The sequence below is a fragment of the Balaenoptera acutorostrata genome, chromosome 4 (assembly GCF_949987535.1).
Source record: "Balaenoptera acutorostrata chromosome 4, mBalAcu1.1, whole genome shotgun sequence".
NCBI classification, from domain to species: Eukaryota; Metazoa; Chordata; class Mammalia; order Artiodactyla; family Balaenopteridae; genus Balaenoptera; species Balaenoptera acutorostrata.
In genome coordinates this window covers 66,804,771-66,818,473 of record NC_080067.1, presented here as the reverse complement: position 1 = coordinate 66,818,473, position 13,703 = coordinate 66,804,771, and the positions used below count along the sequence as shown (strand labels likewise).

The window sequence follows — 13,703 nt, the reverse complement described above, 5'->3', positions numbered from 1 at the left end:
ACAAGTTGAACCCAAAGAGACCCACAGTAAGACATCATAATTAAAATGGCAAAAGTTAAAGAGAGAATTCTAAAGGCAGCAAGAGAAAAACAAAGAATGATATACAAGGGAACCCTCATAAGGCTATAAGCTGATTTTTCTGCAGAAACTTTGCAGGCCAGAAGGGATTGGCCATGATATATTTAAAGTGCTGAAAGGGAAAAACCTACTATGCAGGATATTCTACACAGCAAGATTATCTTTTAGAGATAAAGAACTTCTCAGATGAGCAAAATCTAAGAGTTCATCGATACTAAATGGACCCTAAAAGAAATGTTAAAGGGTCATCTCTAAATGGAAAGAAAAGGCTACAAGAAGAAGTAAGAATCTATAGGAAAGGAGAAATCCCAATAGTAAAGGCAAATATATAGTAAAGGCTGTGGATGAACCATTTAAATAAGCTAGTATGAAGATTAAAAGACAAAAAAAATTATGAAATCAACTATAACTACAATAAACAGTGAAGGAGTACACATGAAGATGTAAAATAATGACATCAAAAACACAAAACATGGGGAAGGGAAATTTTAAAAATGTAGCTCTTTTAGAATGTGTTTGAACTTAAATGAGTATACCAGTTTAAAACAAGTAATTATAGTTACCAGTCAACATAGAATGAAGCCCATAGTAACCATAAATCAAAACCTGCAATAGAAACACAAAAACCCGAGAGAAAAGAACACAAGCATTCCACTAAAGAAAATCATGAAACCACAAGGTAAGAAACTAAAAGAAGAAGGAAAGAACAGAGAAGAACTACAAAAAGAACCAGAAAACAAGTAACAAAATGGCAACAAGTACAAAGATGTCAATAATTATTTTAAATGTCGATGCACTAAACGCTCCAATCAAAAGACATAGAATGGGGCTTCCCTGGTGGCGCAGTGGTTGAGAATCTGCCTGCTAATGCAGGAGACACGGGTTCGAGCCCTGCTCTGGGAGGATCCCACATGCCGCGGAGCGGCTGGGCCCGTGAGCCACGGCTGCTGAGCCTGCGCTTCTGGAGCCTGTGCCCCGCGACGGGAGGGGCCGCGATAGTGAAAGGCCCGCGCACCGCGATGAAGAGCGGTCCCCGCACCGCGATGAAGAGTGGCCCCCACTTGCCGCAACTGGAGAAAGCCCTCGCACGAACCAAAGACCCAGCACAGCCAAAAAAAAAAATAAATAAATAAATAAATAAATAAATAAATAAATAAAAAAAAAAAAAAAAAAAAAGACATAGAATGGCTGATCAGATAAAAAAAGAATAAGACCTCTCTATAGGTGGCTTACAAGAGACTCACTTCAGAGCTAAAGACACACAGACTGAAAGTGAGAGGATGGAAAAAGATATTTTGTACAAATGGAAACAAGAAAGCGAAGGTAGCAATATCAGACAAAATGGACTTTAAAACCAAGTCTATAACAAAGGACAAAGAAGGGCATTGTATAATGATAAAAGGATCAAGAATATACAAGGGATATAACACTCATTAACATATGTGTACCTAGCATAGGAAAACCTAAATATATAAAGCAAATATTAACAGACATAAAGGGAGAATCCCACAATAATACAATAATAGTAGATGACTTTAACACCCCACTCATATCAATGGACAAAACATCCAGACAGAAAAATCAATAAGGAAACAATACTCTTAAATGATATATTAGACCAGTTGGACTTAATAGATAGCCACAGGACATTCTATCCAAAAACAGCAGAATATACATTCTTTTCAAGTGCACATGGAATGTTCTCCAGGATAGGTCACATGCCAGGCTACAAAACAATTCTCAACACATTTAAAAGGATAGAAATTATATCAAGCGATTTTTCTGACCACAAATATATGAAACTAGAAATCAATTACAGGAAGAAAATGGGAAGAACACAAACATGTATAGACTAAACAACATGCTACTAAAAAACCAATGAGTCAATGAAGAAATCAAAGAGGAAATTAGAAAATACCTCAAGACAAGTGGAAATAAAAGCACAACATTCCAAAATCTATGGCACGCAGCGAAAGCAGTTCTAAGAGTTTATAATGATACAGGACTACCTCAAGAAACAAGAAAAGTCTCAAACAACCTAACCTGGTATCTGAAGGAATTAGATAAAGATGAACAAAGCCCAAAGTCTGCAGAAGGAAGGAAGTAATAAAGATCAGAGAAGAAATAAATAAAATAGAGACCAAAAAGCAATAGAAAAGATCAATGAAACCAAGAGCTAGTTTTTTGAAAAGATAAACAAAATTTAAAAGCCTTTATCTAGGCTCATCAAGAAAAAAGAGAGGGGACCCAAGTTAACAAAATAAGAAATGAAAGAGGAGAAATAACAACCAACATCACAGAAATACAAAAAAAAATCATAATAGTATATCCTACAAACAGTTATATGCTAACAAATTGGACAACCTAGAAGAAATGGATAAATTTCTAGAAGCATGCGATCTTCAAAGACTGAATCAGAAAGGAATAAACAATCTGAACAGCAATCACTAGTAGTGAAACTGAATTTGTAATAAAAATAAACTCCCATCAAACAAAAGTCTGGGACTGGATGGCTTCACAAGGGAATTCTACCAAACATATAAAGAAGAGAAAATACCTATCCTTCTCAAACTATTCCAAAAAAAATTGAAGAAGAAGGAACACTCCCAAATTCATTCTATGAAGCCACCATTACCCTGATATTAAAACCAGACAAAGACACCACAAAAAAAGGAAATTACAGGCCAATATCTCTGATGAATATGGATGCAAAACTCAACAAAATATTAGTGAACTGAATTCAACAATGTATAAAAAGGATTATACACCATGATCAAGTGGGATTAATCCCAGGGATACAAGGATAGTTCCAGATCTGCAAATCAATCAGTGTGATAGCCACATTAACAAAAGGAAGGATAAAAATCACATGATCATCTCAAAAGACACAGAAAAAGCATTTAACAAAATTCAACATCCATTCATGATAAAAATTATCTTCAAATTTGGTATAGAGGGAACATATCTCAACATGTTAAAGGCTATTTTTGAGATTGGCCAAGATGGCAGATTAGAAAGATGCTGAGCTCACCTCCTCTCACGAGCACACAAAAATCAGAGCTATTTGTAGAACAACCATTGAATGAAAAAGACCAGAACCTACAAGAAATGATCTTGTACAACTAAAGACATAAAGAAGGAACCACAACAAGACGGGTAGAAGGGGCAGACTCACAATATAATCAAGTCCTGTACCCCCAGGTGGGTGACCCACAAGCTGGAGAATAATTATATTGCAGAGTTTCTCCCACAGAAATGAGAGTTCTGAGCCCTACGTCAGGCTCCCCAGCCCAGGGGTCCTACACTGGGAAGAGGAACCCCCAGGGTATTTGGCTTTGAAGGTCAGCAGGGCTTAATTTAGGGAGTTTCACAGGACCGGGGGAAGTAAAGACTTCATTCTTAAAGGGCACACACAAAATCCTACATGCTCTGGGACCCAGGGCAAAAGCAGTAATTTGATGGGAGCCTGGGCCAGACCCACCTGCTGGTCTTGGAGAGTCTCTGGAGAGGTGGAGGGCAGCTGTGGCTCACCCTGGGCACATAGACACTGGCTGCAACCATGCTTGGGAGTTCCTTCTACCACTGGACACTGTTGTGGGTGGGCACCATTGTGGTACCCTTCCTCTAGCTCATTAGCACCAAGACCTGACCCCACTCAAGAGCATGTAGGCACCAGTGCTGGGACTGGCTAAGCAAACTGGGTGGGGACTCAGTCCCACCCAGGAGCAGACAGGCTACCTAAAGACTTCCTGAGCCCACAGCCACCTCTAGACATCCTCTAGACATGGCCTTGACTATCAGAGGGCCAAGGCCCAGCTCCCCCCACCAGTGGGCAGGCACCTGCCCTGCCCTCCAGGAAGTCTGCTCAACATCACCAATTATTAGAGAAATGCAAATCAAAACTACAATGAAGTACCAGCTCACACCAGTCAGAATGGCCATCATCAAAAAGTCTACCAATAACATAATGCTGGAGAGGGTGTGGAGAAAAGGGAACCCTCCTACACTGTTGGTGGGAATGTAAGTTGGTACAGCCACTATGGAGAACAGTATGGAGGTTCCTCAGGAAACTAAAAATAGAACTACCATATGATTCAGCAATCCCACTCCTGGGAATATACCTGGACAGAACTCTAATTCAGAAAGATACATGCATCCCTATGTTCATAGCAGCACTATTCACAATAGCCAAAACATGGAAACAACCTAAATGTCCATGGACAGATGAATGGATAAAGATGTGGTACATATAGACAATGGAATACTACTCAGCCATAAAAAAGAATGGAATAATGCCATTTGCAGCAACATGGATGCAGCTAGAGATTATCATACTAAGTGAAGTAAGTCAGAAAGAGAAAGAGAAATACCATATGATATCACTTATATGTGGAATCTAAAATACGGCACAAACGAACCTATCTACAAAACAGAAACAGACTCACAGACATAGAGAACAGACTTGTGGTTGCCAAGGGGGAGGGGGGAGGGAGAGAGAGATGGACTGGGGGTTTGGGGTTGTTAGATGCAAACTATTACATTTAGAATGAGTAAACAACAAGGGCCTACTGTATCTCACAGGGAACTATATTCAGTATCCTGGGATAAACCATAATGGAAAATAATATAAAAAAGAATGTCTCTATGTGGATAATTGAGTCACTTTGCTGTACAGCAGAGATTGCCACAACATTGTAAATCAACTCTACTTCAATTTTTTTATGAAGGCATTCAAACTGAAGATAATGGAGATAATGGAACTCGTATACACTGTTGGTGGAAATGTAAATTGGTGCCACCACTGTGGAAAACAGTATGGAGTGTCCTCAAAAAACTAAAAATAGAACTTCCATATGATCCAGCAATTCTACTCCTGGGTATATGCCCAAAGAAAGTGAAAGCACTAATTTGAAAAGATACAATGCACACCAATGTTCATAGCAGCGTTATTTATAATAGCCAAGATATGGAAGCAACCTAAGTGCCCATCAACAGATGAATGGATAAAGAAAAGTATATAACGCTGTGTATATATACAGTGTATATATATGTGATTGATATATATACCTATATATATTCCACTATATATATATAGTGGAATATTACCCAGCCATTAAAAAGAATGAAATTCTGCCATTTGCAATAACGTGGATGGACCTAGAGTGCATTATGCTTAGTGAAATGTCAGACAGAGAAAGACAAATACTCTGTTACCACTTGTATGTGGAATCTAAAAAATAAAACAAATGAAGGAATATAACAAAACAGAAACAGACTCACAGATATGAAGAACAAACAAGTGATTACCAGCGGGAGAGGGAAGGCGAGAGGGCAAGATAGGGGTAAAGGATTAAGAGGTACAAACTATTATGTATAAAATAAATAAGCTACAATGTTATATGTACAGCACAGGGAATATAGCCAATATTTTATAATTACTTTAAATAGAGTATAATCTATAAAAATACTGAATCACTCTGTTGTACACTTGAAATGAATATAATATTATAAATCAACTATACTTCAATTTTTTTAGAAAAGATGATCCCAGAGTATCTTATAGTGCCAGAAAGTAAGGAACTGCTCAAAACAAAACAAAACAAACCACAATGATGGGACATAGGAGGCAATTGAAAGAGCTTCCTGTGACCAATGCTGGAACAATTTGAGCAACAAGATTCATAAAGTAATACTGGATTACAACTCAAAGTATAAAATAGATATCATGAATCCATTGTGATATAAATACATGATGGAATAAATAAATAAATGGAGGAAAGGAAACTAATCTCCCATACAGAAGAATTCCAAATTATTTATGTAGATTTATGTAGAGATTTATGTAGATGGAGCGTAACTTCCCACTCCCTAAGTGTGGGTTGCCCATAATGACTTTCTTCCAAAGAGTACAGTATGGGAAGGAAGAAATAAAAGAGTGACTTTACAGTGGAGAAACCTAACAAATACTATCTCAGCCAGGTGATCAAGGTCAACATCAAGAGCCTAAAGTCATATAGATAGTGTGTACTCTTGATATGGTGTGATGAAAATGACACTTTATTTCTGTGGTCTTCCCCCCCCAAAACCCCGTAACTCCAGTCTAATCATGAGTAAAACATCATATAAATCCCAACTGAGGGACATTCTACAAAATACCTGGCCAATAATCCTCAAAACAGTCAAGTTCATCAAAAAACAGGAAAAGTTGAGAAACTGTCACAGCCAAGAAGAGCCTAAGAAGTCATGACAACTAAATGTGATGTGGTATCCTGGGAGGGGGAAAAGGTACATTAGGTAAAAACTAAGAAAATCTAAGCATGGATTTTATTTAATAATAATTTATTTTAATAATAAAAATAATGTATCAGTATTGGTTCATTAATTGTAACAAATGTACCATACTAACATAGGATGTTAATCATAGGGGAAATTGAGTGTGGTTTATATGGGAACTCTCTGTACTATTTTGCAATTTTTCTGTAAATCTAAAACTATTCTAAAAAATAAAATTTATATCTCAAGAACAGGTACTCTATGTCTAAAAGATTGAGTCTGTTACATTTAAGACACAGTGATGATCAAAACGACATCAGCAGTTAAACTGTTGTTCTTATAGCAGCCACCCTGGCTCTGTCTCTGTCTGAGGCTCTTCAAAGTGTTTTTTCCTAATACATTGCTATTGTGCTACCCTCTTAGTGCTGCTGTTTTGATTTTTCTCCCTCATTCACTTTCACCACCCAGTCCAGGGAATTAAACAATCTCAGTAGCAAACAGCAAAATTTGATTCTTCAAATATTCATTGGGTACCCAGTTTGCCCTTTATTCTAGGAATCAACAGTGAAAGTCACAGTCCCTGTATCAAAGTGCTGGCAGTTTGGTGGAAGACAAACATGTCCCCAGTAAATGCTCCTTAGTCCAAGAGCAGATAGAATGGAAGGGAGTGTGAGGCACATAGAGGAGGCATTGGTCAGCTCAGCCCGGGGAGGCCAGGGTGTTCATAGGAGAGGATGCCTAAATTTGGTCTGGAAGACTAGGTAGGGGTTTTCGGGGAACACAAAGTGGAGGGAGGGGACCTCAGCAGAAGGAACAGAGGTGCAAAGGCAGAGAGGCTGGAAACGAGTATTAGGGAAACTGGCGCAGCTGGAGGCTGGAGTGTGAAGGGTGGGTACTGGCAGGTGGGAGACTGGAGGGAGACCAGGGTCAAGTCATGAAGAGCTCAGAGCTCCCGAATGAGGAGTCTGGACTTTATCCTGATGCAGCGGAGAGCCCCTGCAGGGCTTTTAAACAGGGAAGTTATATGATCATATTTAATTTTTGAAAGATAATTCTGATTGTGGTATGGAGAATGGATTTGCAAGTAAAAAGAGGAAAGAGGGGAATGCAATGGTTAATCTTGCACTACCTCCCCCTCATCTGAGTTTACGAATTTAGGGTCTCTTCTGACTGCCTTGTTATTTCCAGAGTTCACCCTGGGGTCTCAAGAGAAAGCTGCAAAAGGGCAAAGGTGATCCAAGTCCTGTCTAGCCCGAGTGGTGAGTCACTGGGCTCTAGCATGTGACACTGACCTCATACCAGGGCTGTCCCCCACACAACACCAATTTGACAATCATTCATTGAGTCAGATTTCTTGATCTTTGAGCAGCAATTAACACCTATGTCTCAGTTTCCTCAAGCTCATCACTGGACCAGAAGGGCAGAGTAGTAGTGTCTTATCACCGTCCGCCCAGAAATACATCACCCTGACATAAGGGAATTTGGCTTTTTCTGGAACTTGGACTCATAGCTGTGTAATCAGAACCTTTAGTCCACGGCACAGCTGAGCTTCCTGAGGCCAGAGGCACATTCTCTGAAGTGACCTTTTAGACACAGACTCTGAGTAGGGGTCAGCAAACTACAGCCTGTAGGCCAAAGCTGCTTGCTACCTATTTTTGTAAACAAAGTTTTATCAGAACACAGCTGCTCTCTTTCATTTATGTATTATCTATCATCTACGACTGCTTTTATGCTATGACAGCCAAGTTTGGCAGATTCGACAGAGACCAGATGGTCTGCAAAGCCTGAAATATTTACTATTTGATCCTTTACGAAAAATTGCCAACCCCTGGTCTAGATCAACACTTTGCAATAGAAATATAATGCAGGACTTCCCTGGTGGCGCAGTAGTTAAGAATCCGCCTGCCAATGCAGAGGACACGGGTTCGAGCCCTGGTCCGGGAAGATCCCACATGCCGTGGAGCAACTAAGCCCATGCGCCACAACTACTGAGCCTGTGCTTTAGAACCCGCGAGCCACAACTACTGAGCCCATGTGCCACAACTACTGAAGCCTGCGCTCCTAGAGCCCGTACTCCACAACAAGAGAAGCCACCTCAATGAGAAGCCCGTGCACCGCCAACGAAGAGTAGCCCCCGCTCGCCACAACTAGAGAAAGCCTGTGTGCAGCAACGAAGACCCAGCGCAGCCAAAAATAAATAAAGTAATTAATTAATTTAAAAAAATAATAACGCAATCCACCCATGTAATTTAACATTTTCTAGTAGCCGCATTTTAAAAAGTAAAAAACAAGTGAAATCAGTTTTTAATAATGTTTTCTTTAACCTTTGTGCAAAATATTATTTCAACATACAATCACTATTGTACAATTAATTGTATTTTAACGAGGTATTTTATGTTCGTTTTTCAAATAAGTCTTCAAAATCCAGCATGTATTTAAACTGACAGCACAGCTCAATTCAGACTAGCCGCATTCCAGGTGTTCAGTAGCCACATGTGGCCAGTGGATACTGTATGGACAGTGCAGGTCTGCACTCAGACCCTCCAAAGAGTGAGACCAGCCCCAGATTTTGGTGCAGAGGTCAGCCTCAGCAGAGCCTTAGGCTATAGGGGAACAGTTGTTGCATAGTTAACACTCCAGTCCTCAGGGATCTTTGCTCTTTCGTCAGAATATGGCCCAGTATAGAAAAGACCTTACTTTTTCCAGTTGCAAACTGTGGCAACCTCCCTCGGTGTGTGCTGAGCCTGTACTTTTGGAATTCGGCATCCTCAGACCACCCTGCGTGGATTATGGTGGTTCAGCTCTTCTAATTTTTGGTCCCGTGTTTGGTGGTTAAAATCATCCACAAGGTGGATGTCAGACTCTGCATGACAAAGAGAAGGCTACCCACTTCCTTGACCCACCAGAGCTAGAGGGATGTCCTGCTGGAAGAAACATATTCAGCTGAATTCAGGCCTTGGGAAAACTCAGGTGAAACAGGTCTTGTTTCTTGTTCTCCTGAACCTCTGCCTTAGGGCATATAATCAGTTATGAGAACATGTTTGAGTTTCATCTTTCCCCTGGTATTTCTTCAGTTTCTTTCTTTCCTACTTATATATAAAGAAGGGGTCTCACAGAATAAAGTTTAAAGGTGTATCCTTTTCATTACAGATCTTTGTGGTTCCCTTGATCCTGCCTCAGAATTTAACCACCTTTTTACCCCAGAATACTTAACAGTCTTTTCTCTATCAGGGCCTTTATTCAGGGTACATTTCTTATTTTGAAATCCTCCTGTTTTATAAGTTGGCCTAATGCAGTTCATTCATGGCATGTGGCATCCTTTTCTACCATGAATGGATATGGCTTAGTGAACATTTACCCACTCAGCATATATTTACTGAGCACTGCTCGGTGCTAAGCAGTGTTTCAGGCATTGGAGATAGAGTGGTGAAAAAGATACAACCCCTGCCAATCAAGTGGGAGGTACAGACTCTTAGAAGCACAATTCTGTATGAGGTGAGATGTGAGATGACCTGCATATAGATGCCCAGAGAAGGGTCACCTGAGGGAGGAGATAGGGAGGTGGGGAGGAGGGGAAGATGGGAGAAAGGGAATGCCTCACGTCCTCAGGCTCAGTGCAGAGTGACCGGCTCATGAACTGCTTTTTTTCCCACAGGCCAAAGCCCAGAAAGTCCTGCAGAAGCTGGGTGATGTGCAGGAAATATTTCACAAGAGGCAAATGAGTCTGATGAAACTGGCAGCCAGACAGACTCGCCCAGTGCAACCCGTGGCCCCGCGTCCTGAGTTCTCCCCAAAATGGGTGTCACCAAAAATCCGCCAGCCCTCCACCTTGGGTAGGTTACTTGGGGAAAGAAGTTTTGTGGCTTTATGTTTCATTGATGCCCATGAGGGTTTAGATTTTGGTTGCTTAAGATGCATAATGGTTACTGTTTTGACAGATATTATTTAAGATATGGAATAGTACAGTCATTGAAGACATAAATTTAGGTAAAACTGAGTGCCTGTATGCCAGGAAAAGCTCACAGTCTAGTAGAAGAATAATATAAATGCACAAATACCATTAGCATGAAATAAACTCCATTAAGGACCTTGAAAAGGCCCACAAGATTCTATTAGCAATGGAGGGGTAAAATTGGTTCTTTGAAAAAAAAGATGAGTCCTTACACCAATCCTACGTGGTCTTGATTACTATAGCTTACTAGTAAGCCTTGAGATCAGGTAGTGTAAGTCTTCCAACTTTGTACTTTTTCAAGATTGTTTTGGCTATTTTAGGTCCTTTTCATTTCCATATAAATTTTACAGTCACCTATCAGTTTCTGCTGGGATGAATATATAGATCACTGAATTAATATATAGATCAATTTGGGGAGAACTTTTATCTCACCAATGTTGAGTCTTCCAATTCATGAACGTTATAACATTCCACTTATTTAGGTCTTCTTTAATTTCCCTCAACAGTATAGTAGTTTTGAGTGTAAAGATCTTACACATTTCATGTTTTTAAAAAGCCCTATAATAAATTGAACTTACCATATATAACTATCAATAGGAATATATTTCTGTATAGAAAAATAATCATATCTGTGAATAAGGACAGTTTTACTTCTTCTGTTTCAATCTTTATGCTTTTTTTCCCCTTGCCTTATGATGATTGATGGCTGGGACTCTAGTACAATGTTGAATAGAAGTGGTGAGAGCAGACATCTGTGTCTTTTCCCAATACGCAGGGAAAAAGTTTATTTTTCACCTTGAAGTACGATGTTAGCAGTAAGTTTTTCACAGATGCCTTTTATAAGATTGAGGAAGTTCCCTTCTATTCCAGTTTGCTAGGAGTTTTATCACGAATGATTATTGAATTTTTCAGATGCTCTATTTGGTGCATATATTGTGATGATCATATTTTTTTCTCCTTTATTGGTTTATATGGTGGATTAGAATTATTTCTTTTTAAATGTTAAAACAATCATGCATTCCTGGGTAAACACTCTTGGGTATGATATATGTGTCATTTGTTACCTCATGTATTTTATTAAGCACATATTCATAATTATTATGTCTTCTAGATACACTGGCCCTTTTATAATTATGAAATATCTCTCCTTCCCTTCTTATCTTTAGTAATAGTCCTTGTCTTGAAGTCTATTTTGTCAGATATTAATAGAGCCATTCCAGCTTTCTTATGCTTAGTGTTTGCATGATACACTTTTTCCATTCTTCTATTTCTATTTTTAAAGCATATTTCTTGTAGACAGCTATAGGTGGGTCTTGCCTTTTAAAAACATGTTAACCTCTGCTTTCTAATTGGAGTGTTTAGTTGATTTTACATACTATGTAATTATTGATATAGTTGGATTTAGAGCTACTCTTTTGTTATTTGTTGTCTATTTGTCTCATATGTTTTTTATTCCTCTGATCTCTTTTCCTGGCTTCTTTTGGGTTAGCCAATTTTTTAGTATTCCATTTTAATTCCTCTGCTGGCTTTTTAACATACATACATAACTTTTGCATTGTTTTTTCCCCAGGTGTTTCTTTCAGGGCTTACCATGTGCATCCTTAATTTCTCACAATCTACTTTGAGTTAATATTGTAGCACTTTATGTAAATACAGGAAATTCGCAAAAGTATAGTTCCATGTGCCCTTTAATCATCCTCTGTGCTATTCTTATCCTAAATAATACACCTACATATGTTACATACCCCAATATTGTGTTATAATTTTTGCTTTAAACAATCATATATCTTTTAAAGAAATTGGGAGAAAGGAAGAAAAAATGGAAAAAAAATAAATATAATTATGTATATAATTTTATATTTTTTATTTATATTTATAATTATATATATATATATATATATATATATATATATATAAAATTTTATCTTTACCGTCCTATTCACCATTTCTGGTGTTCTTTATTCCTTGTTGAATTACCATCATGTGTCTTGTCTCTTCAGGCTGAAAACCTCCCTTTGGCATTTCTTGTTTTTCAGGTCTGCAACAAATTCTTTCAGTTTTTATTTATCTGAAAATTATGGGGTCTTTTGGTAACTCTCCATTTAGTACAGCTTACAGTCCCCTGTCTCCTACAACATATTAAACTTTTTAGAATTAAAAAGTTGATAACAGTTTAGTGAATTTCTTTCCTGAAGTTTTCCACACACATGCGTACACATGCACACTCAGACACCCTTATGCACACATACCACAGAAACACAAACACTCACACACAGAGAGACATCCTTCTTGGATGTTTGGAAACAGGGCTTGGTTCTCCTTACCTCTCATCTAGGGCTCTTTCCCAAAACTAAATTATGCTCCTTTCGATGACTTTGCTTCCCTCATTATTTTTTTTTTAATTTGAGTAAAATTGCTTTACAATGTTGTATTAGTTTCTGCTGTACAATGAAGTGAATCAGCTATATGTATACCTATATAAAGGATGTATGTTTGTTACAAGTAAACAAAGCAGGAATGATAGATTGTTTCTCAGCTTTTTGAACACAAGATTTCATAGTAGATAATGACCCTCCTAGGATCCACAGATCTTTGACATGTCTGAACAGGTATTGTTGACCTTGGTCAGGCAACTAGCTCATTTTGTATAACAATCCTGCACTTTTGTTTTGGAGATTAACCACCAAGTGTGGATTCTAGCTGATCGCTAACAGGATTTTCAAATACACTTGTCTGATTCCTTAGTAACTGAGTCTGTGCCAAGATAGACTATTATATTTCACAGTGTAAGGAACATGGTCAGAGCTGCTTAGAGACGGGAGCTGGAATCTCAGCTCTGACTCTTGGTAGCCAGGTGTCTTGCGTACAACATTCAACCTCTCTGAAGTACATATGAACATGAAAAAATTCTTTTGTGGCTATAATAATAGCTAAAATATACTGAGTGCTTGCCACGATCTAAACACTGTGCATACTAACTCATTAAGGCCTCATAACAACCCCATACTGTAGGCCTTCTCATTATTCCCCATATACAGATGAAGAAGCTAAGGCTCTTTGAGAACGTATGCTTCATGTGTGGAAGAGCAAAACTGGAGCGCTGGCAGCATGACTCCCACGTCCCTGCCTTTAACTTCATCGCTGTACTTAGAGTTAAGGGAAGGTGCTTCTCAGTCATGGGTGTTGCCAATTAGTGTATGCATTTCCAGCTTCCCGTTATTATGCCTGGAATTACTCAGGTTACAGAGATCCTGTAGAGAATGAGGAGCCCAATGGATTGTCCATTGTTATAAAATAGCTTCAGTGGTCACATAACTCGGGGCAGCAAACAGTGCTTCACTACAGATTTCAACATAACATGTATGGGAAACCCACAGAAAGCCCAAGCTGCTTCCAGTTG

The 13,703-nt window shown here is 38.8% G+C and overlaps 1 protein-coding gene across 3 annotated transcripts in view; it reads left to right on the top strand.

The window, feature by feature from the left end:
- Positions 1-13,703, top strand: part of MCF2L2 (MCF.2 cell line derived transforming sequence-like 2) — a 249,321-nt gene that overhangs the window by 131,422 nt on the left and 104,196 nt on the right. For all 3 annotated transcript variants that reach the window (XR_009008109.1, XM_057545103.1, XM_007195354.2), the window contains exon 13: positions 10,007-10,184. Coding sequence is in view for 2 of the 3 variants with exons in the window: in XM_057545103.1 (XP_057401086.1) it covers positions 10,007-10,184 (178 nt within the window). In the remaining variant the exon portion in view is untranslated. The remainder of the gene's footprint in view (positions 1-10,006; positions 10,185-13,703) is intronic.